Below are 25,748 nucleotides of genomic sequence, written 5' to 3' on the forward strand. Positions count from 1 at the left end.
TGACATTTAAATGTCAAAGGCAACATGTATTTAGGAAAGCGCTGATATAAGATATTCCAGCATTAATTTCATGACACTAAAATATTTTTATGTATTAGTGATACATTTATGATGTAGATTGTCCATCAGAAGATTAACTCTCCACACTGAGAGCCTGGTAGAGGGACTCTGGATGAAGGAAAACTCTTATATAACTTCTATCACAATTATGGTACATGTCATTAATCCAAATAAAAAGTGAAAGTCCATTATCCTAGTTGGCCATTAAGTTATTGCTGATGTCAGTACGTTACTGTACACTGAAATTAAGTTTTACTGCAAGTTGCCGACTACAAAAATCAGCGAATCTGAACCGAACCAAACTGAACCAAATTAAGCCAACAGAACAGTGCCTGACTTTACGATTTTAATTAGCAAAAATGGTAAAAATTAATAAATACAAATTGATCAAATGCTCCTAAAATGTCCACCCCCTTCAACATGAAGAAAGACATGTAACTGTGCATTTAAATAACGTACAAGAGGAAAACGTTAAGGTTATGGGGGAAGCAAACAAAACACATCAGGCAGTACCAAATAACAGAGACTGACAAAGAACGCAAAACATACCAAGTATAAAAAAATGTCAGTTAACCCAAACTGATCATGTCATTTCCAAAACCATTGTGAAAAATACTACTTTTCTTTTCCCCCATTCTTTTTTTAACAAAAGGACAATGCAAAACAAACCACTTTTTAAGTTGTTTGGCACATCAGATGAGCCACTGCTAATTGGAGATATGTTTGTGCAGTACTCAGGAACAGGAAGTTGTGATTGACTTCCTGTATCCATACAGATGCGAGGCCTTTGATTGGGTAGTGTGTAAATTAGATAACATGAGGAACAATGGCCAAGCATGAAAATGAAGGCCGTGGATGGAGACCTGAACATTTTGAACCATCCAAGCAGCCTAATGAGGTCTGATCTGATCAGAACACAGGGCCGCAGTTGAGGAGGTCTCAATAGATTTCCCAATAAATATATATATTTTTAAACACATGAAGGACCATTAAAATGACACAAACACTTATCCTCTAGTGTAAAAATAACACAGGTTCAGATACCTTTCACACGTTGGCAAACTACAGATTTAAAACATCCAGACACAAATGTTCAGTCCTGTCAGCAAAACCTGAAGACCAAATGTGGAGCTGACTGTAGATGTAATGGCCCCGCCCACCCCACCCACCCCAACATACTTCTATTACATCAGAATATTAGCATCGTCATAGTAAAGAGACGTTATTAACAATACTTCTCTGTAGAGTTCTGAACAATGCACAGGGATGTTCATAACTGAGATAGGAAATATGTCACAGCTGTAGTGAGATTTAGCATGAATTTACATATCTTTTTTCTTTAAAGGGCTTAAAGCTGCCCTCCAGTTCTTGTCCATTAGATTCTGTTCAGCAAAAAAAGGGTCCTCAAAAATCATGTACTTGAGTGGTAAACATCATAAGCAGGAAACACAATTCTGAAGTCTCCTACATGGCTTGTGAACAATTCACTGATTCAACACTGCTTCAACTGACCATTTAAACCAATCCATCTGAACCATGAGATGGATATCAAAGCACAAAATATAAAGTAGTTTAAACCAAAAGTGCATTAATCCAAATGTAATTCAAATAATAGGGATTTGTAAATAAAATTTAAATTCACTAGATGGATTAGGCACTGGCCACTAAACCACGAGCAAAACTTACCTCTTAAACATCTAATGATTGTGCAACAAAAATATGTTGTTTCCTGCAGTGAAATACTGTGTTCACATACAAACACACATCATGTTGTCAAATCCCACCAACACAGACGCCCATCAGTGCAGAGAGATCACACAGATCCAAGAACCAGAGCATCTTAAGGCAACCACGTCAGAGAAAGACAGGCCAGAACTGTTGACTGTCTGATCAGTGCTGTGCACACTAACACACACCCCCCCACACACACACATATAGCTGAAACTAGGACCAATACTATTTGAAAGGACCAATACTATTTCTATCTTATGTACAGACCTGCATCACAATTATATTTGATGCTTGCTTCCTTGTCAGCACAGTTTTATATTTCAATCTATAAGACCGTAGCCTTCGCTCATCGCCCGGTCTTATATTCGCTCAGCGCCCGGTCTTATATTTATGACTGTTGCACTGCCTTCCAGACTCACCAAACTCTAGAACCTCTCTGAGAATTATGGACTATGGACTGCAGCACATTTTTGATCATGACTTAGATATGACTCGACGATACAAGAGTGGAGGGAGAGCTGAGTGTAGTCTGTCTCTCTCCTACACTAGTGTGGGTGTAGTCTGTCTCTCTCCTACACTAGTTGTGGGTGTAGTCTGTCTGTCTCCTACACTAGTTGTGGGTGTAGTCTATCTCTCTCCTACACTAGTGTGGGTGTAGTCTATCTCTCTCCTACACTAGTGTGGGTGTAGTCTGTCTCTCTCCTACACTAGTGTGGGTGTAGTCTATCTGTCTCCTACACTAGTGTGGGTGTAGTCTGTCTGTCTCCTACACTAGTGTGGGTGTAGTCTGTCTCTCTCCTACACTAGTTGTGGGTGTAGTCTGTCTCTCTCCTACACTAGTTGTGGGTGTAGTCTGTCTGTCTCCTACACTAGTTGTGGGTGTAGTCTATCTCTCTCCTACACTAGTGTGGGTGTAGTCTGTCTCTCCTACACTAGTTGTGGGTGTAGTCTGTCTGTCTCCTACACTAGTGTGTGTGTAGTCTGTCTGTCTCCTACACTAGTGTGTGTGTAGTCTGTCTGTCTCCTACACTAGTGTGTGTGTAGTCTGTCTCTCTCCTACACTAGTGCTGGGTGTAGTCTGTCTCTCTCCTACACTAGTGTGGGTGTAGTCTGTCTGTCTCTCTCCTACACTAGTGCTGGGTGTGGTCTGTCTGTCTCTCTCCTACACTAGTGCTGGGTGTGGTCTGTCTGTCTCTCTCCTACACTAGTGCTGGGTGTGGTCTGTCTGTCTCTCTCCTACACTAGTGCTGGGTGTGGTCTGTCTGTCTCTCTCCTACACTAGTGCTGGGTGTGGTCTGTCTGTCTCTCTCCTACACTAGTGCTGGGTGTGGTCTGTCTGTCTCTCTCCTACACTAGTGCTGGGTGTGGTCTGTCTGTCTCTCTCCTACACTAGTTGTGGGTGTAGTCTGTCTCTCTCCTACACTAGTGCTGGGTGTGGTCTGTCTGTCTCTCTCCTACACTAGTTGTGGGTGTGGTCTGTCTGTCTCTCTCCTACACTAGTGCTGGGTGTGGTCTGTCTGTCTCTCTCCTACACTAGTGCTGGGTGTGGTCTGTCTGTCTCTCTCCTACACTAGTGCTGGGTGTGGTCTGTCTGTCTCTCTCCTACACTAGTTGTGGGTGTGGTCTGTCTGTCTCTCTCCTACACTAGTGCTGTGGAACTCTTCAGTAAAGCTTACAGTCCTGTGCTTCTGTTCCAAGTCTTAACAGTGCTGCCAATGGAAAGGCCAACACGTCAGCTAAAATAACTATACACAAGAGAAAGCCCTTAAAATGCTACATAAGCATTCACAAATTCTACATTTTGTGATCAAATGTGCATAAACCAATAGTAAAAAGGGCAGCGTACCATATTCCAATGTCTTTTGGTTTAGATTTCTTGGAGTAATTTGTTGAGTATCATGAAGGCTCTACTTACCCTACTTAACTAATTGATATTGTGTAGCCTAATTATAAATGAAATCTTCCTTGAGAAATGTAATGGGAATTTTACATGTCATTATCTTTCATAAACATTGTGTTTGAGTTCCAACACCACATTCATGAACGTTGTCTACACACTCAAATACATTTCATTTTGATCACTAGTTAAGGCTGTGTCAGGATTTACATCAAGGGTCCTCAATACTGATGCTACACAAATACAACTCTATTATTGATCATATCTATTTAATCACCATAAAGAAAAAAAGAATCCAAGTCCCTGTGGCAAAACAGAACTAATGTACTTAAAAGACTACTCGAAATACATTTACTGAACTGTTGCACACTCTATGACACAATAAACAGGACCAATACATACAAGAGGTGTGAATCTGTTTGGGACACCTGGAAGACCCGCTTAAATTGTCATGGTTTATTTTCCTCTCCAAGTTGTTCTTATCTGGCCAGAGAAGACAAAAGCTCTGCTCCTATATCAAACATTTTCTGTCTTCCAGACAAAACCAAGGTTCTCTTTTCCACAGCAGAAGAATGTGAAGGAGCCCCTAGAAATGCCAAGAGCTGCCAAAGGCCTTTTCTCACACTCCCTACGCTTTCTGACCAAGACGTGCATGGTACCAACAGCAGGCACACGGTGATGTGATATCTTAAACTCTAATAACTCTCTTACTTTCTTGATTTTTCTATATTATTATTCTTTGTTAAACTTTTTTTAGGCGCTGGTACTTCAGAATGTTTAATCTTGCTTGTCTGAAATGGCACTGCGGATTCTGACAGACACGACGGTACAGGAACAGAAAGACTGAGTGGCAACTGGACGCCTGGTGTGAGTGCTGGGTGGCCAAGGGGTGGGGCGCTGGGGGTCGAAGGGTGGGGTGTTGGGGGTCAAGGGGTGGGGCGCTGGGGGCCGAAGGGCGGGGTGTTGGGGGTCAAGGGGAAGGGTGGACAAAACTTGCGCTAAATATATAAAGGTCTGAATTGGGATGGAATTACTACTCTATACCCTGTATGACCTCTGCCAGGGGCAACACTGCAGGGAGAGGGGGCTCTGGGATTCCTCTGGGATCCCTGATGCTGTTTCTATTTATGTCTGTATTGTTGTTTTTATTTACGTCACTGGCATTGTTTCTGTTTACACTTTCCTCGTGTCCTTCTTCGGGCTCGAGAGCTCCATTTAAGCTAGCGGCTGCGGCGCTCTTGCCAAGACTATTGCTGAGAGTTGGACAGTTTTTTGTAGCAGAACTGTGATGCCTCAACAAAGCTTTCTTCCCACCCGTTGCATCCACCTCAAGTTCGGGGCTTGACGCGGTGCTGAGTGTGTGTGCGGTATCTCCGGCGTCCTTTGGGCAGGCGCTCGGTTTTGCGGTATCACCAAGTTCCCCTGAGGTGGCGCTGATGACGAGGCGGCTGGTGCTGGTGCGACCCGTCAGGCTGCACTCCACACGGGGCTGCTGGGCTGCAGCACAGTCCATGTCTCCATTGGCCATGTCTGTGGGGGGTAACTCTGCCAGGGGGAGGGAGGGCAGCTGTATGCCCCTAATCAAGCGTACCAGACCCTTCACTTTGTCTATTGACGTCTCCATTTCCTTCTGACGGGCCAGAACGCGGTTTCTGCTCTCCCTGCATATCTGGAAGTGGCAAAAGAACACATAAGTCCATGATATCCATTCTGGTCTGAAGACATACATCAACTGTGAGAAATACCAAATTACAGTATATTGAGTCATTGTATTTGAAGAAAAATTTTATTAAACTTACAGCATCTGTCAGACACCTTTCACTGTTTTCCAAATTATTATTCAAGTAATATTTTCTCAGATTTTCCAAAATTATTACTTATATGAATTGCAGTCATTGTAATTTTCCAGTCATCAACTATAAAGAGTACAATTGAAAGATTTTCAACAATGATATCAGTATATGAAAACAAAACACTCAAAATGCATGTTCCAAATTATTATGCACATTATTATTATTATTTCAACCTTTTCATTTTTATAAAGAACAAAAAGTGGTCATTTGTGAAATTATAAGCATTCGTAGGTTATTACAAACTGAAATCAAACCGTTTTCAAGTCAAAACTTTATTCTAGGTGATGTTGCATTTGCACATTGACCCCTTGTTCAAAAGGCGCTTCTGAACTCTCTCGTCCATTGAATGTGTCAGGTTTTGGATGGTATCTGCTTCTGTTGTTTTACATGAGGACAGAATACCCTCCCAGAGATGTTGCTTAGATGTGAACTGCCTCCCGCCATCGTAGACACTCCCGCCATCGTAGACACTCCCGCCATCGTAGACACTCCCGCCATCGTAGACACTCCCGCCATCGTAGACACTCCCGCCATCGCAGACACTCCCGCCATCGCAGACACTCCCGCCATCCTAGACACTCCCGCCATCCTAGACACTCCCGCCATCCTAGACACTCCCGCCATCCTAGACACTCCCGCCATCATAGACACTCCCGCCATCATAGACACTCCCGCCATCATAGACACTCCCGCCATCCTAGACACTCCCGCCATCCTAGACACTCCCTCCATCATAGACACTCCCTCCATCATAGACACTCCCGCCATCCTAGACACTCCCGCCATCGCAGACACTCCCGCCATCGCAGACACTCCCGCCATCGCAGACACTCCCGCCATCGCAGACACTCCCGCCATCATAGACACTCCCTCCATTATAGACACTCCCTCCATTATAGACACTCCCGCCATCGCAGACACTCCCGCCATCGCAGACACTCCCGCCATCGTAGACACTCCCGCCATCGTAGACACTCCCGCCATCGTAGACACTCCCGCCATCACAGACACTCCCGCCATCACAGACACTCCCCCCATCATAGACACTCCCCCCATCATAGACACTCCTTCTGATGGTGCTCCAGAGGTTCTCAATGGGGTTAAGGTCAGGGGAGTATGGGGGCCACACCATACGTTTGTCCCCTTTTATGCCCATAGCAGCCAGAGATGCAAATGTGTTCATTGCAGCATGAGACGGTGTATTATCATGCATGAAAATGATCTTGCTGCGCAACGCACGGTTCTTCTTCTTGAACCATGGCAGGAAGTGCTGTTTGAGAAACTCCACATACATTATGAAGATCATCACAGACACTCCCACCATCACAGACACTCCCGCCATCATAGACACTCCCGCCATCATAGACACTCCCGCCATCATAGACACTCCCTCCATCATAGACACTCCCTCCATCGTAGACACTCCCTCCATCGTAGACACTCCCTCCATCGTAGACACTCCCGCCATCACAGACACTCCCGCCATCACAGACACTCCCACCATCACAGACACTCCCTCCATCACAGACACTCCCTCCATCACAGACACTCCCTCCATCACAGACACTCCCGCCATCACAGACACTCCCTCCATCACAAACACTCCCTCCATCACAGACACTCCCTCCATCACAGACACTCCCGCCATCAGACACTCCCACCATCATAGACACTCCCACCATCATAGACACTCCCTCCATCATAGACACTCCCTCCATCATAGACACTCCCTCCATCATAGACACTCCCACCATCATAGACACTCCCACCATCATAGACACTCCCGCCATCGTAAAAAAAAAAAAAAGTAAAAGTAAAATACATTTATATAGCACTTTTCACAGGCACAAGCCACAAAGTGCTTTACAACGGAAAATAAAATAAAATAAATCAAAGACACAAAAACACACACTATAAAACAGAAATAAAATACAGTGTACAAGGTCAACGGCTGCAACCTCCACCACTAACTAAATGCCTGCGTAAAAAGGAAAGTCTTTAGCTGTTTTTTAAAAGTATCTACAGTGTCAGCTGATCTTAAATGTGGAGAAAGTGTGTTCCACAGTTTTGGAGCAACCACCTTAAATGCTCGGTCTCCACGAGTCTTTAGACATGAGCGTGGCACAGACAGTAAACTCAGGTTGTTTGACCTGAGTGATCGCGATGAAGTGTAGGGGTGGAGTAGGTCAGCGACATACACAGGAGCTGTGTTGTGTAGTGCTCTGTATGTTAAAGTTAAAATCTTGAACTGGATCCTGAATTCTACAGGAAGCCAGTGTAAGGATTTTAAAATGGGTGTTATGTGAGACCGTCTGCTTGACTTGGTCAGTAACCTCGCTGCAGCGTTTTGAATTATCTGTAAACGACCACGAGCTGATACACTGAGAGATGAAAACAAGGCATTACAGTAGTCTATGTGAGATGAAATAAACGCATGGATCAGCATCTCTAGATCTGCTGTTGAGACCATAGATCTCAGTTTACTGATATTTCTCAAGTGGAAGAAACAGGATCTTGACAGCTGTTTAACATGAGAATCAAATGCTAAAGACTGATCGAAGATAACTCCCAGATTTCGGAGGCTAGTGTGGACAGCAGAGGAAAGAAGTCCAAGATTTTGCTTAATCGTTTGACTAAGCCGTAGACACTCCCTCCATCATAGACACTCCCACCATCATAGACACTCCCACCATCATAGACACTCCCACCATCATAGACACTCCCACCATCATAGACACTCCCGCCATCATAGACACTCCCGCCATCCTAGACACTCCTTTTGATGATGCTCCAGAGGTTCTCAATGGGGTTAAGGTCAGGGGAGCACGGGGGCCACACCATACGTTTGTCCCCTTTTATGCCCATAGCAGCCAGAGATGCAAATGTGTTCATTGCAGCATGAGACGGTGTATTATCATGCATGAAAATGATCTTGCTGCGCAACGCATGGTTCTTCTTCTTGAACCATGGCAGGAAGTGCTGTTTGAGAAACTCCACATACATTATGAAGATCATCTTTACACCTTCAGGGGGTGACAATCTCTCTCCCCATGATTCCAGCCCACAACATTTCTCCACCTCCTCCTTGTTGGCCCCGTAGCCTTGTTTGCATGGGGTGTCCATCAACCAGCCATCCTCCACTCTATCCATCCATCCATCCATCCTCCACTGCATCCATCCATCCTCCACTCCACCCATCTGGACCATCGAGCTGGACCATCGAGTCTTCATGTATTGTTTGGCCCACTGGAGCCGTTTCTGCTTGTGTGCAGTGGATAGAGGAGGTGGACAGGATGGCTTACGCACAGCTGCAAACCTCTGAAGGATCCTGCATCTTGTTGTTCGGGGGACGTTGAAGCACCTGCATCTTGTTGTTCGGGGGACGTTGGAGCACCTGCATCTTGTTGTTCGGGGGACATTGAAGCACCTGCATCTTTTTGTTCGGGGGACGTTGGAGGCACCAGCAGCTTCAAACAGTTGTCTGCTGCTGTGACGAGGCATTTCTGCAGCTGCTCTTTTAACCTGACGTAATTGCCTGATGGAAAGAGTCCTCAATTTTCCCAATCAGCACACACACGTGTGTGCTCTGAATGAGCTACAAACTTCTTGACTGTGCGATGACCATGATGAAGTGTCTTGGCAGTGTTGACTGTAGTCATGCCTTGACCTAAACACTCCACAATTTGTTGTTTCTCAGCAGCCGACACATCCTTCTTCTTTCCCATTTTGGCTGAAAATGTAGGCTGCTTAATAATGTGGGACAGCCTTCTTAAGTAGTCTTGCCTTTAATTGGACACACCTGCCAAACTAATTAGCAAGGTGTCTGCAATTGTTTTCAGTGATATAAAGAGCACTGACACACATCACCATCAATGGGTTTAACTTAAAATTCTTACCTTATCACTCCTAAACACTTTTTGTGTAATAATTTCGAAGACTGCCAAAGTGTTATCCAAACAGATATACAAATGTCTATCAGTATGACAGTATGGTCTCAGGGCCTCACCGTTATGGAGTCGCTGAGCTGTTTGACCCGGAGCTGGAGTTCCTCTCTCTCCTGACGCAGTTCCGAGCTCCACTTCTCCAACTTCTGCTTCTCCTGTTCCCTCTCTGTGATAGGAAGAAGACAGGGGTCAAGGGTCAGTGCCTGAGGGACCACAGAAACACTCTCAGGAAGAGAAGAGAGAGGAAACAGGACAGTGTCTGAAGAATCAGAGGATCACTAGTGCTACCATCTTTACTCAAAAAACACATATTACCTGCTTTGTAAGAAATGTAGGAATGGACTATTGCAAGAGGTCCTGGCCAGTCTATTGCCTCTTCTTTCTTTGAAATCTGTGGATAGAAAACAGTGCTGTTTCCAGTCCAAAGCACACAACACTACAGCGCTGATGAACCAGAAACAAAAACATGACTGCACATCAACTGGGTGAGGAAAATGCAACATCGAAAAATGGAATACAAGGAAACCAAGGACATTCAAATGAAGCATGTTAAACTTCCAACGCAGGAGAGAATGCTGCACTTAGCTGAAGTTTAGCATGGCAAAAACAGTTTCAGTGTCATCGGGACTGCCAATTCAGATCCTGAAGGCCAGTCGAACCCCTGCTTTGTAAAAGAAGGCTTGGGCAGCAGTTCAGGGAGGAGAGGCTATAAGCCCAAGGGCAGAAGCTAGAGGCTCCGGGGCATTTACCTGGTTTTGGCACGAGGGGCAGATCCACATGCCCCTGGGGACAGTGCGGAGGGCGGGTGCCAGGCAGTCCAGGTGATAGACGCGTGAGCAGGTGTCACACATGAGTAACTGCCCACTGCGCCTACACACCACACAGAAATCATCATGGGTGTCTCCCTGCCACACAGAATCCACCAATCACAACAATGGTTGCTACACACTGGCCCAATCATACAAGGGTAGGTGGGACTTAGTTTAGAAAAAAAATATTAAATGCAGCCTGGGATCCACTCAAATATTTTAGTATGTGAAAGATTCTTGGTTTACAAGGGCCTTGTGTTCTGCTTTAACACAACTTTTCCAAAATAAAAATTTTCCCACAGACTGCACAAGTATTGACTAAAATGGGGTAAGATTATACGTTTGGAAGTCATTTGTCAGATTCTGGCTTGCCTGACCTGATATAGCTGCCTTAGCCATCACTACCATATAACCTCCTTTCCACTAGGGGGCACTGGTCATCCGTGAGAGAGCAGGGCTACAGGAGTATGTGTTGGGTCTGTGTCAGTGGGTGAAGCAGTCTCCCACGGCTACTTACATCCCCCACTGAGCGTGGGCTGACACCAGGGCTGAATGGGGGTGGATGTGATGATGGGGTTAGTGGGAGGGCGGGGGTGGGAGTGGAGCTCAGGGGGCTGACAGCCCACTCCACCGCTCTGCTGTGTTTGGGTGGGCGACCTGGGTGAGATGAGACAGACGACAAAAGGAAAAAAAAGTAGAAAGAAAAGACAAAAGAAGACAAAACATCGGTATGACATACCTCCGATAAGCTGTCCTCATTGGCTAGCGTAGTAGGAGGGGTGGGAATGAAAGAGGAGTGTTAGATAACAGAGGACGCAAGGCATGCTGGGATACAACAAGAGAATCACTCTGCTACCTCAGATTGGTTAGCGCTTAATGACTTCTATGTGCTCGCTGCAGTGTTAGCAAACCAACTTAGCTGTCAGCTTTTCCTTGACTATCAGAGAACTTCCACAAATAATAACACTACAGCGGGATTTAGGATAGGATACATGATGTTTTTTAATTCCAGAATTAACTGGCTTTTCCCTTCCTATTCTGAGGATATAACTACTGGAACCACTGAGGCTGTGGAGAAATGCTGTGATGGCATTCCAGTAAATAACCAAATTTGCTCCATGTCAGCTAATAACTTTATTCATTTTAATGCTAGACCTAAACCACACTTCTGTGAATAATGATTAAGGCAGTCTGCTTATGGGCTTGTCTCAAACACTGACTCAGGATCTGCCGATATGGACACAGCAGGTTTAATGGGAAGAGGTTAGGCATGCTGGAAGCAACTAGCACCACAGGGCCAAAGGGAAGAGCATAAAGCAATGGAAAAAGAGAAGTAGGAATTCTCTCTTCTCTCACAATGGAGAAAAGGACAGAAAAGCAAACACAATTGCACTCACATTAGTGAGGAAGGCAGTGAGCTAAAGAACAGTGATGCACTGCAAACATACTTCCTCAGGAAACACACGTTCCCTATAAATGGTTTATAAATGGTCTCACCCCATATAAATAACATTTTGTGACTAGTTAAGGAGCTAATTTCTTGTCATTATACCACAGGAATAAACTATCTAGTCTTCCTCCAAAATTTCATTTTTTAATAGTATTATTACATTTTTTTGCAGTATAACTTTACTGTATCAAGTCGTGGTGTAAATATCAGGTGCAAACATGGGTTTCAGCATCAGCCTCTGGGGAACAAGACTGATCTGTGACAGCAGAGACCTTGTTCGGGTTAATTTACCTAAAATGCGATTTGTCTTTTTTAACGTGTAAAGTATGCATTTGAACATTTAAAGCCAAGAATATCCATTCAGATAGCAAGTTAGGCATTTCCTTGGACTGGCAAAAGTAAATCTGGGCACCAATAAGCCCCCAGTCAGATTCCAGCTTAGGTCGTTACCTCAGAGAGCCGTTAGCTCAGAGAGCCGTTGCCTCAGAGAGCCGTTAGCTCAGAGAGTCATTACCTCAGAGAGCCGTTAGCTCAGAGAGCCGTTAGCTCAGAGAGCCATTAGCTCAGCGTCTCCAGGTTTAACACACTGGAATAATTCCGTATCTCTCCCAGAATAATACCAGGGTTGCCAACTTTTGAAGATTGCTTGGAGTGAGATTTGAACCTGGAGGAGGTGGCGAGTCTAAATTGTTGTCGGGGGGGTGGCGAAAGTAAGTTATTAAGGGTGGGGGGGGTGGGTGGCGAACATAAAATGGACACAAATTAAGTGTTGTGCGTTCACACGACATTATGTGTTGTGCGTTCACAACAAATTAAGTGTTGTGCGTGTCGTCGAGAGCGACACGGCGACCGGAAGTCATTCATTTTCAATGAGAGTGAGCGACACTCAGCGACGTGAACAAGTTGAGCTCGGCTCAACTTTATGCAAATGAGCAGTGACACGCGGCGGCGACTACCAATCAGAAAGTATGTTTGCACCCTCCTCCGAAACCGCACCTCCGACTTTGGTTCCTACTGATTATTTGTTCTGATTGCAAAATGGAGGAGAGATTGATAGTGGCTGTCTCTGGATGTCGCGCACTTTACGAGGTGTCACTGTTTATTTACAGTAAAGTTTACAAAAGTTTAGTTTTAGAGGGAATACTGTTCATTTGTTAAAAACATCTGCAATAAATTAGCATATACCCTATTATTGGTTATGATTTTTTAATTCCTGTTTGATCTTCGGGTCTGGTTTAAAAAGTAAAAAAATTACATAAACATTTTAGGTTTATATACTATATGTGTTTTATACACACACTATGTTTTATACACGCACTTTATAATCGTGTGTCCTGTCATCAATAGATTAAAATAAATAAATACTGCATCCTGCTTTAAAAACGTGATTTGCATATCTGTCACGTGCTGCATGCCGGCGTGATGTTGGACACGCCCCCACGCGACGCAATGCTGGCGACTCGGCGACGGAGAGCGATTTTATCGCTTTCGGTGTGAACGCAGTTAGGTTGGCGCCAGAGCGAACTAGTAACTCATTGAATCATAGATGTGGATCAGAGGTAAATAAACTAGATTTTTTTTTTCGGCGTGAGAAATCGGATGTGTGGCGTGTGAAGACGGTCAAATGTGTGTGTCTCACGCTCAATGCGTGAGAGTTAGCAACCCTGTAAGGCAGTTATCCAGTAAAGCACCTGTAAGCCTATTACATGAAGCAATTACAAAGAGTGCGAGTGAGGCAGACAGAGAGAAGAGCGCATGTTTGTGAGATCGGCGCAGCCCTGCGGGGTGATGGTGGCAACAGCCACAGAGCTGGTGAGAAGCAGCAAGCACAGCTCGAGTCAGATCAGCATGGAGGAACAGCCCCGCCAGGACAGGGCCGTCCCACCTGGACAGAACCGCCCTGCAAGGACAGGGGCATCCCGCCAGGACAGGGCTGTCCCACCTGGACAGAACCGCCCTGCAAGGACAGGGGGATCCCGCAAGAACAGGGCCGTCCCGCCTTGACAGGACCGTCCCGCAAGGACAGAACCGTCCCGCAAGGTCAGGGGCGTCCCGCCTGGACAGAACTGCCCCGCAAGGACAGGGGCGTCCCGCCAGGACTGAGCAGCCTCACTAGCATTTGGCTCATAGCATTTAGCTGCAGCGACCGCTAATCACTGTTTGCACAGCAACGAGCAAAGTCCTGCATCACAGGAGCACTCTGATCAGCACTTGTTGACGAGAATGCAGGGACTGTCCTGAACACGCAGAGATGTGCAAGAAAACACGTATGGGCAGATGAGAAGAGAGCGTGTACGGGCAGATACACTCACCTCTCTTTCTGCAGCCCTGGTTTGCAGAATTTAAGTATGACACTGTGCTTTTCTTACGCTGAAAACACATGAAAGCATTAATAATGAGTGACCTCTCATACATGGACATGACAGGGCTGCAGCAGTATGTGTGTTATTTACCTCAGGCTCAAACACGGCTCCACTGTACACGGGATTGGCTGTCGTCCGTCTCTTTCTCTCCTGACGTTTACTCTGAATCTCTGTATATGCGCTCACAAGACACACACACAAGACACACACACACACACAAACACACACACACAAACATGATGCTCACATGCTTCCTATTCAGTTCAATCTACAGTAGTATAACACTGCCAAACACAGAATACACTCTTTCAAACTGGAACTGTGTGAAAAACGTCACACTTCCACAGCACAATGGCGACAGTTTCTCACTCACCCTCCAGATAGTCGTGTGTTACAAGTCCCAGAGACACCATGAATGCCAGTTTCTGTGGACACCAGAATGCAGTAGTAGTAATAATGACTGGTATCATCCAAATACTTGTAACATGTACAGGAAGACTAGGGTTAATGACCTCACAAATGAATAATATATCAAAAACAAAATTAAGCAGATTTTACAGTAATTTTGGTGTCATCAGTGCTTAAGGTAAGACTTTACCTAGTCTCTTATGCTGATTAATATAATATTATTAAAAAACGGTTAATATATTCATCACATTTATACTATTAGGCTACTTTGCACTTTCTGTAACCAAGACAAGTACAAAAACTTTCTTGGTTTGCCAGACGGGCTCATTTCCTGGTCAAGAGATACAAAAGCGCAATAATGCTGAACATCAGTCATCACCAGGGAGTGGAGCAGAAAGGCTCCAGGGCCCGTATGTTGTTATGTTATTATAAGTACATTATTGTAAGTATGTTATTACTGAGCACACCAAAAATGCTAAGTACATAATCAATGAACTAGCTTAGTAAAGAACAAAACATGTTTAACTCAGACTACCATACTTAAGTTACTTCTGCTTTAATGTAGACTTAATTGTTATTTCTTCTTTAACATAGACTACGATGTTTGATGTGTCTGCTTTAAGACTATGCTGTTTAAAGCACAAGACACCATGTACACAGGAGACACCCTGTACAATGGAAACACAACACCTTGCTGGGAGATGACCTGTTCAAAAGAGACACCCTGTACAAGGGAGACACCCTGTACATGGGAGACATACTTACTGGTGTCACAAGCTTTTTCCTGTCATATGAAACAGCGCTAGAAAATGAAGCTGCTAATCACTCTTTTAGTGGACATTTTATTGTGGAGGGCAGGTTGTATTGTGTCAATTTTATTTCTTTTTGTTTTAGTTTCTTGTCTTGTCAGTAAGTATTTGTTTGTCTTGTTTTGTATATGGCTGCCTTCTCTGGCTCCTGTAGCTGTGTTTGAAACAGCATTTTCTCCTTCTTATGCTGAGTACATGACTACTGCAACCACTGAGGCTGTGAATAAACTGATGGGAAGAAAACATCAGCATTCTAGTAAATAACTGAATTTGCTGGACGTAGCCTACTACATGCTACACGTCACATACTGGATACTATACTGCATACTACTATGGGGACTAGTATGCAGTATACAGTACTGAGTGTGGTGTACAGTATACAGTATGTACAGTACTGAGTTCAGTACTTCATTGAAAATATCTCATTGAAAACATTTGTTTTGCTTTGTTTTACTGTTCTCTGGCTGTGCATCTTTGTTTAACGGTTATCTGACTGTAGACTGTATGAAGCTTCATGAGAATGAGGAAGAAAGCATGACTCACCAGAGGGTTGTCCTGCCGTTTGGGCACTGGGCTTTGTAAGAGTGTGGGGCCTTGTGTGTTTTCTTGGGTGGGGGTGGCTGTGGTGGTGGGGGTAGATGCAGGTGGCTGTGGGCCAGCCGGGCTGCTGGGGGCTGTGTTTGACTCCACCCTACCCACAGCTGATGGTGTCTGAGAGGGAGAAAATGGGGTGGATGGAGTGATTCACCCCTCACTTTACTCACTGCTGCACCCCGCAAAACCAAACAGCCATTTGATTAGGAGGCCAGTACGGGTCTCTTCCAGACTGTCATATATACACTTACATATACACAACCTGAGAGCAACATTCATCTACACCGCTGGAGTGAATCAAGTCACTTCCTAAGCCATTGAAAAAAGGCCAAATGTGAAGTGTCACAGGAATACCGGACTGACCAACGTTTATAGTATTTACTGCTCTGCTTTCAGCATCAAGACTAAAATCATCTTATGCATTTCTGTCTTAAGCAAATGTTTTTTTCAAACCTTAAATGTAGTCACTTTGTGGGAAACTAATTATTTTTTTAAATGTTTGTAAAATTAATTTAAGTGAGAAAGAACTGACTTATTGGTGAACTAGACTTTTGATGCTGTGATGAACAGAAGAAGTTTTATTACAGAAAAGAAATACAACAGAAAAGGTGTATCAACATTAAAAATAAAAAATAGTATTTTAGTATCTTCCCAGGGATTTGTACATGCAATCTAAGATTATGAGGCAGTGTGTTGCTTTTATGAGGCAGCTCAGCTTTAGAAGACCACTGCATCTGCTTATGCTACTTTGCAATCTTTTGTTTTCATTTACAAATGTATTTTGAGCATTTCTTTTCTTATACTGTTAGACCTTAGTGCTGCTTTTGACCATTGATCACAACATTCTATTGGATAGGCTGGAGACTATAATAATACTATAATAATACTCTAATATAATAAGTCAAGCACTCTCCTGGTTCAAATCCTACCTGACAGATTGTTACCAATTTGTACGAATGCTCAGAACATACGAAGGTAAAATATGGTGTCCCACAAGGATCTATATTTTACATTTACATTTACATTTATGGCATTTGGCAGACACCCTTATCCAGAGCGACTTACATTTTTTATCTTATTTTTTTTATACAAGTGAGAAATTGAGGGTTAAGGGCCTTGCTCAGGGGCACCTCAGTCTTGGCCTCAGGTCTGGGAATCGAACCCCCGACCCTCTGGTCACAAGACCAGTTTCCTAACCACCAGGCCATGACTGCCCTTTGATATTTTGGGCCCCATATATTGGGCCCCATATCATTCTCATTATATATGCTACCGCTGGGCACAATCATTCGTAGGCATGGTATTAGCTTCCATTGCTACGCAGATGTACATATCTTCTAAACTAGATGATGTCAATGCTACTCCCAAAATTGAGGGCTGCGTCCAGGACATAAAAAATTGGATGCCGTCTAATTTTCTTCTTCTAAATTCCGATAAGACTGAGGAGTTGCTTCTTGGACCCAAAGCTGCTAGAAGCAATTGGTCTGATATTCCTCTTACCCTAGATGGCTTTTCAGTAATACCTAAATCTACCGCAAAAAGCTTAGGTGTCACTATTGATACGTATTTTTCATTTGACACACATATATGCAATGTCACTAAGGCTGCCTTTTTCCATTTACGTAATATCGCCAAGCTGAGACATTTACTTTCATTAGCTGATGCAGAGAAACTGGTCCATGCTTTTGTCTCATCAAAACTGGACTACTGTAATGGTCTTCTAATTGGATGCTCTAAACAGTCCCTAAAGAAACTCTAACTTGTACAGTATGTTGCAGCTAGAGTCCTAACTAGAGCAAGAAATTTTGATCATATTAGTCCTACGCTCTCTGCGTTACACTGGCTTCCGATTAAATATCAAATTGATTTTTAAAATTCTTCTTTTGACCTATAAGGCATTAAATGGTCTTGCTCCACAACATCTGAGTGAACTCAATACATTCATTGCTCATTAGGGATCTGGACCCATACAATTGTAAAGCTGCTTTGTGACAACATGTGTTGCAAAAAGCGCTATATAAATAAATTTGACCTTGACTTTGACATTGACATCAGTGATATCAGTGTTTGTGATGGACTGTTCTCATTATAATGCTTCAAAATTCTGTTCTCCCTAAACCAGGGGTCGGCAACCTTTGAGACATGGAGTGCCAACTTTAACATTTCTAGTCAATGAGTTGAGTGTGCCACTATCAACAAATAAAAATAGAACGGCGGGCGGGGTGTAAAATGGACACAAATTAAGTATTATATCGCGATCAATCGATCGCCAGTGGTTGGCGCCAGAGCGAACTAGTAACTCATTGAATCATAGATGTGGATCAGAGGTAAATAAGCTAGATTTTTTTCCATCGTGAGATATCGGAAGTGTGGCGTGAGAGCGTGTGAAGACAGTCAAATACGTGTGTCTCACGCTCTATGCATGAGAGTTGGCAACCCTATGGGTATTATGCTTCTTATCCTGTGTTTTACCCCTGGTTTTAACACTTCAAGCAATGATTTTATTTATCTTACTCTATGTGGTATGAAATAGTTTGGGCAGGAATGATCCCTCTCAAGATTTTTTATGCCCCGCCCCCTGAAACACAGGTCTTGGGACAGAGAATGCACAATGATCCCTCTCACTTTCTTGAAATGATCCCTCGAAGTGCAAAAGCTCGGTGGCAGAAATGGACTTTCCGTCTCTTAAAAGACTATGAAGAATCACTGGATGGGCTGGTGCTAGAAATGTTAAACTTGTTGGAAATACATGTATGAACCCATCATTGTGAAACAATAAAACACTGAAAACAAAAAAAAAAAACCCAGTTTACCCCCGCTTTCATGTAGTGTACCAGGATACTGCTTTTCACGATCTTTGGCCGTTATTTTTGTCGGCAAGTGTGAAACGTTCGCCTCGCTCATGCTGCATTCAGTCTGCTCCTCTTGAACATATACACGGAAGTAAGGCGGGAGTTTGTCGACGTCACATCAAGACGACATCAGTGATTGGTCAAATTTGCGGGAAAGTTGCGGTGATTGGCTGAAGTTGCAACACCGCCCTGAATTCGCGGGGTTTGCTTGAATTTGTGTTGAAGTTGCAAATCGCAACATCGCAAAATTCTGGAGGGTCTGGTTAAATGGTTGGTTTAAAGCTACCTCCTGTCCCTGCTAACTCGTATTTCTCGATTTAATCGAATCAACTGTTGATTGTGTAAATGTTTACTACATTTACTAGAAGCAAGACTTTGAGCATCATGTTCACAGTTTGCAGTCTATATATGGTTACTGTATACGAGTCGTTTAGATATATTATTTTACATTGATACATTAATTGTATCAATTACTATACTACTATTAATTGATACAATTAATATATTGTTATTTTAGTTTTGTAGAGTATTCTGACAAAACTGTTTATATGCAATATAGTTACTGATTAGTATTACTAGTTAGTATTACTGGTTGGTATCTAGCCTAACCCTTCCTAGATTGCTACTCCGGTCTGTATGTAATTACAGCTTGGTAAAATCATTACTAAAATATCACAAACTTAATCAACTCATCCTCAGAATTAAAACCTGAATTCCTGAAAAGCCATGCCTCATTACTTGCCACATTCCTGCCGTAATGTTGTTGCTGTTCTGGGGTGGGTTTCCCGAAACATTCGTAACTCTAAGTACTTCGTAACCTCGTACTTACGAATATTCTTAAATTTACGAGTGTTTCCCGAAACTCTTTGTAACTTACGTCGTTCTTATAGTCGTTCGTAAGTTAAGAATCTCCGGACCCATTCATAACTCACTAACTACTTCTTAACTCGAAGCTCTCGTGCAGTTCTACTTCAAAAATGATAGAAGCGCTAATTTCACTCGCGCGGGTTTTAATCACGGCATTACTACATTTGCGTTTATGTGTAAAATTTGCCTAGTAGCCTATTTTCTTTTGAAGTATTTACATCGCATATACCACAATGTGTCAACAGAAATCAAATGTACTATTTGAATTATTTAGCATTAGTTTATATCTTCCCAATATTTAATTAAGTCTCTCCGTTAGTCATCGTGCAGTCAACAGCGTTTCAGACTCAAAATTAATGTATTCTTTGCAAATAAATGGATACAAGTTGGCCTATTGAGCTTGTTTTAACTTAACCAATAAAATGGATTGATTAATCGGTAGCACATATAAGTAACTTGGATTAAGGCTAGCAATTGTGCTTGTGTGATGAACATAGCAGCTCTTCAGAATACTGGCTTTGAACAGAAGACATAATTTAAGAAGACGACGTAATCCACGAAGCCATGTAGTTCGCCTGAATACCAAATTTTGCCCTTAAGTCCACGACGCAGTTACTGACCGCCCTCCGATTTTATGCCACAGACTGTTCTGCAGACAGTCGGTGATGCCCACGGACTAAGCAAAGCTGACATAAATGTGTGCATGCTGTTACTAAAGCATTGCTTCGCCATGCAGCAAAAAGATATATTATATATATATATATATATATATATATATATATATATATATATATATATATATATATATATATATACAGTATACTAGCTGACAGTGGGTATTCACTCTGAAGCTTGTATCAAATCCCCTGGTGTCCCTTCAGTAGCTGTGGGGCCCAGTATCCCCAGTGCCTTCTCCTCCTCAACAGTGACACTTGTGGACATTTGACCTCCACCAGTCTTAGCCCTCTCCTTTCTGAGTCCTGCCCCTTATTTTTGACTTGACTAGTTTTTTTTTTTTTTTTTTTCTGAATTTGATGAACTTCCTCGAGCTATTGAAAACAGTAGGCTATACTTTTGTTTTTGGCTCAGTTCACTCGACAGAAAGTTTCATTTTCTCTGCTTGTTTGCCAGGGTTTTGAATAACGTGTGAAAGGTTAATCGTGTGCCCTATTTATAGCCTTGATAAAAGCCTACGATCGGTCAGAATTGCAAAGGTAATAATATGTTCTACTCATTTTTTCCTTATACTTGAAATGTCAACACTTATTAGTTGTTAGTTTTTATGATTGTCATTTTGCCAATGATGCTTTTGCGGCATAATTATGAAAATATGTATGTAAATCGGTGGTTCGGTTTTCGACTAGCGGATATTTTCCAGGGCAGCTGCAGAGGCGGAGTCAACTAAGAACTACTTAGAATTCGTTCGTAAATTTGGAGACTATGAAGGCTTTTGGGAAACACTCGTAAATTTGGCGTTCTTAAGGTTACGTCGTTCTTAAAGTTGTTCGTAACTTTCTAAGATCGTTCTTTATCGGGAAACCCACCCCTGATCACTTCAAATGATCGGAAACTCAGGCATAAATTATTTGTGCAGATGTAATTCTCAAACAGTAGATCTGTCTTCCCCAGTACTCACCAGGGTGTCAGGACAGCGCTCACTGCTCTGAACTGAGGGAGGTGTTTCTGTGTTGGCAGAGGCCACGCCGGGCTGCTCGGACAGAGCCGTCTGGGGCTTGCAGGGCTGGGCTAATATGTGGACGCCAGAGAGATTGTGCTGCATGGTGCCCGAGCTACACATGCTGATGCTGGTGCTGAGCGTCATGGCGACAGTGGAAGAGGACTGTGTGATGCTTGCGCTCGGCTGGATAATGGCAGCGCCAGGCTGGATGCTGTGGCAGGGTTGGGTGTTGGGGGGGCTGGGTTGGGTGTTGGGGGGGCAGGTTTGAGTGTTGGGGGGACAGGGTTGGGTGGGAGCCGGGCTGGGCGGGGGGGGGTTGAAGATGTGCAGCTGGTGCACAGGTCCGGAGGAGGGCAGCAGGGTGGAGCTCAGTTTAGCGGTTAGATATACAGGCTGCTGTAAGACCTGGGTAGATGTGAGGGCTGGCTGCAGGACTGCAGGAGTTACGGGGGCCGAAGGAGGTTTGGGCATCACCTGCTCAAACCAGAGAGGGAGGGAGAGAGAAAGGGAAAGAGAGAGGGAGGGGGGGAGACAGAGAGAGGGAGAGGAAAATGCAAATCAAGAGAGACAGTGAAAGAAGGAGAGGAAGGGACACTTCAGGGATCAGACAATGGCACACTATTCTTAAATGTTTAAAGGGACACTACATAGATCAGAGAATGACACTATTCTTTGGAGTTAAAGGGTCACTATATAGAGCTACTTAACTGAAGCTTAACCACAATATTTAGCACAGACAAACTATATATTCAAGCTTCATGACATTTAATTGTCAAAATATGACTTGCCTGAGACTTCATAAGATAGTAACACAAATACAAATACATTTGAGTACCCATTCCAGAAAAAATAAATTTTCATTACTAACTTTACTGTAAGTTCATTTCAAGTGTTATATATAAATATGATCAAAATGAGACTTCCCTAATGAGTGACCCAAACTTGAGGATTGTCAGAGGATTTTTTTTGCAGAAAATTCTCAAATACAGTGTCCTGAGATCCAGATCAAATTCCTCTTTAATTTGGGAGATCATTCCACTAAAATGACCATTTTCTTTAAAACTTAAAATCTAAATACAATTAAATTAAATGTAATTACCTGCTTATATAATATCTTAAATGACTGCAGTTGTCCTTAAACTATAACATGTTTATACTATTAAAATCATGCATAACTAAGGAGCCCGTAAGGTGACATCATGTAAAAAAATAATAACGCATGGCCACGACTTATTAACCCATGGGAACGAGATATTTAAGGCGTGGGAACGAGATAATTAATGTGTGGGAACGAGCTCATTAAGGCGTGCGAACGAGATACTAATGTCGCCTTTCACGCGCGGCAACAAAGTTTCATTTTTCACAGCAAATTAAGCAGATCCCAGGGATGTTCGCGAACTGATTGCCCAAGGAAGGTAAACCTGGCTTTATATAAAGTAATACTTAATTATCTCGTTCGCACGCGTTGATTATCTCGTTCGCACGCGTTGATTATCTCATTCGCACGCGTTGATTATCTCATTCGCATGCGTTAATAAGTCGTTCGAACGCGTTAATAAGGCATTCGCATGCGTTAATAAGTCCATACATAACAACAACAACAAAAATAATTATTATGGTTAACTGGTTTCGAGCATGTGCCCTCATAAGTTTGACTTGCAGACTAATGCTTTCGTGAAGTAGTCTCTGTCACAGTGAAACAACACAGCAGACTGGTGAACCAAAGCCGCTTGATGCCAACAGCAGATATGCCTGTGTGAGAACTGATGACTTCAGCATTGGGCACTCTCCCATAGCAGGGTCATAGGGTTAGGTCAGGGTCACACGCTTAGGTCAGGGTCACAGGGTTAAGTCAGGGTCACAGGGTTAGGTCAGGGCCACACGGTTAGGTCAGGGCCACACGGTTAGGTCAGGGTCATAAGGTTAGGTCAGGGTCATAAGGTTAGGTCAGGGTCATAAGGTTAGGTCAGGGTCACACGGTTAGGTCAGGGTTACATGGTTAGGTCAGGGTCATAAGGTTAGGTCAGGGTCACAGGGTCACATCAGGATCACAGACTTAAGTCAGGGTCACATAGTTTGGTGAGGATCACCAGGAACAATATTTTTCCACAGGTCTCTCTGAGTAAGGAGTCAACCAGTGTTGTTAGATGGGATAGCATGTCTTTGTTCTCGGGCTCAGTGTGAGCAAAGACACCATCTTTACATGCTGTGAAGATTTCAACGGTTTCATTGTTGCTTTGGTTAAAATCAAATTGCTTGACACAAACTACAAGTGTGCACTTTATGGAACTCAACCACAGATGAATCAGTTATATATCCTTGTCTAATGAAAATTATGCACATGGAAAAATATCTAGAGAAACTGCAAATCATGTGTCACACTGAACGTTCTGGACTTGCAGGTGAGGAGAACTAACACAGACGCTCATCTTCTGTCCTGTTAACTCTTTTCTGTCCTGTCTCCTCTCTTCTGTCCTTCATTATGATTCAAGACCCAGCTCTCCACTGGAGCTCATCAGACAAAATCAACTGGGTCTGAATTGGGGTAAGGGTTGTATTTTTGGTCTGGTTTGAGGTAAGGGTTGTGTTTTGGGTCTGGGTTGGGGTCAAGGTTGTGTTTTGGGTCTGGTTTGGGGGAAGAGTTGTGTTTGGGGTCAGTCTTGTGGTTGGGTTGTATTTTCGGGTTAGGGTTGTGGTTGGGTTGTGTTTTGGGATCAGGGTTGTGGTCAGGGTGGGGCTATGAATAGCAGCCCAAGTGAGCTGTGGGAGATGAGTGGTTAGGACATATATCTATATATCTGAAGGGATATACAAGTTGTTGGAAGTGAAGGGAAAAAGCAAAGACAGACAGGAAAAAAGACGCCATGGCAGACACGGTGAAGCCACTGCACTATGGACCTTTTTCACTTTCACTGCATTATGGTCAATTAAAAAAAGATCCATTCAGCCTCCATTGAAATTCAAATGCCTTGAGAGTGTGTAAGAGCTTTGGTGCCTTTTCACTTCACAAACACCTGCATATTCTAACTTCCATCTTCCTGTGCAAAGCTGAAAGGTCAATAATGGGAATTTGGAAGAACAAATGTGATGGCATATTGTTCACAGTGAACCACTTCCTAATTTCTGTATGACCAAACTGAAGGTGGCTCAAATGCTGCACCTGGTAGAGGTTAGGGTTAGACCTTCCCTTACACACATGAAAAGGGTCCATGGAGAAAACAGCAAAGATTTGGTACAGCGGTTCTAAGCAAAAAATCCACGCACATACAAAATCACAACAGCGACAGACTCTCTACACGCCAGTCAAGGGATGATGGGGTCTGAGGTTTCCATTGGAACAAACCTGCGGTAGAGAGGCTGGTCGAGCTGTCTGTCTGGTGGGCGGGACAAATTGAGGAACTTTGATTGGCTGAGTGGTGGTCTGAACCTGTGACAAGACTGCCCATTTACTCACAGTAATAAAGAGACACAAAAACTTAGGAACAACAAACAGTCATGTCTCATCTCTTATCCCTTTGCTTACAGATGTGTGATGGGACAGAATGATTGGGCTGGTAACATGATTCATATAACAGGACTGGATTACCAGCTATTCACAATTCAGCTCACACTGAACCTTCCAGCATCTGAAAGGGCTACAAGAAATCTAAATGTCATTTTACTCCAAAACACAATCTAAAAACTCAACACTGAATGCATTTTACATTGACAATCTCTTTCTATCTGGACTAATCCTTGCTAATGAGAAGCATAATATTTACTTACAACAATAGTGTTTTTGGGAACTATCCGCACAGGCTCCACTCCCTGATTGGACGGCTTGCAGGATGTCTGGAGGCTGACTGGCAAATTCTGAGAGTCTGAGTTGGGAAGGCTGGGGAGGGGAGTGTTTGTGAGGGTAGTAACCATAGCGATGGTGGGAGTCGGCATCATGGCGATGGGTGTGGTGGGTGTGGCAGCTCTCAGCATTAGAGGTAGTGTCTTAGTGGCAATGACTGGAGTGACACTCATTGAGTTCTAGTGACAGAGAAACAAAACAGAAAACACACACACCATGAATACACACATTACACACCTCAGAGCACTTGCACAAGAATAAAACAGTAACAGAAAGCCTATATATTATAGGCAGCAAAATAATGTCACAAACCACATAGGAAGAAGTGTTAATAGAAGATTTATAATATAAATTATTAGGGAAGAAGAGGGGTGAGTACCTGTGGATTACTGAGGTGTGTTGGGGGAAGAGAGCTCTGACTCTGACTGGAGACCAGGGTGGTAGTCTTCCCATCAGCCTGTAGGGGGAGCTGTGTCTGCGTCTGGAGCCTGATCTCTGCTGACTCTTGCTTCACCAGCAAATCTCTCCTCAACTGTTCCACCACCTTTTTCTGAGGAAAGAATACCATTTCAGCAAAGCCACGAATGTAAAATGA

At 43.5% G+C, this 25,748-nt stretch overlaps 1 protein-coding gene across 5 annotated transcripts in view; it reads right to left on the reverse strand.

Annotated features, from left to right (window-relative positions):
- Positions 1-393: 393 nt before the first annotated feature.
- The window catches only part of phf21aa (PHD finger protein 21Aa), a 47,988-nt gene continuing 22,633 nt past the window's right edge, over positions 394-25,748 (reverse strand). For 3 of the 5 annotated variants that reach the window (XM_077005112.1, XM_077005031.1, XM_077004944.1), the window contains exons 6-18: positions 25,533-25,703; positions 25,081-25,332; positions 24,659-24,742; positions 21,274-21,789; positions 15,868-16,035; positions 14,481-14,532; positions 14,198-14,277; positions 14,057-14,114; positions 10,812-10,951; positions 10,235-10,390; positions 9,801-9,876; positions 9,548-9,651; positions 394-5,357 (exon numbers count right to left, since the gene is read on the reverse strand). In XM_077005112.1, coding sequence (XP_076861227.1) covers positions 4,722-5,357; positions 9,548-9,651; positions 9,801-9,876; positions 10,235-10,390; positions 10,812-10,951; positions 14,057-14,114; positions 14,198-14,277; positions 14,481-14,532; positions 15,868-16,035; positions 21,274-21,789; positions 24,659-24,742; positions 25,081-25,332; positions 25,533-25,703 — 2,493 coding nt within the window. In that variant the 3' untranslated portion in view covers positions 394-4,721. Of the gene's footprint in view, positions 5,358-9,547; positions 9,652-9,800; positions 9,877-10,234; positions 10,391-10,811; positions 10,952-11,033; positions 11,057-14,056; positions 14,115-14,197; positions 14,278-14,480; positions 14,533-15,867; positions 16,036-21,273; positions 21,790-24,658; positions 24,743-25,080; positions 25,333-25,532; positions 25,704-25,748 lie in introns of all 5 variants that reach the window. The other 2 variants (XM_077005179.1, XM_077005273.1) reach the window with 2 other exon arrangements.

The sequence above is a fragment of the Brachyhypopomus gauderio genome, chromosome 1, assembly GCF_052324685.1.
Source record: "Brachyhypopomus gauderio isolate BG-103 chromosome 1, BGAUD_0.2, whole genome shotgun sequence".
Taxonomy (NCBI): Eukaryota; Metazoa; Chordata; class Actinopteri; order Gymnotiformes; family Hypopomidae; genus Brachyhypopomus; species Brachyhypopomus gauderio.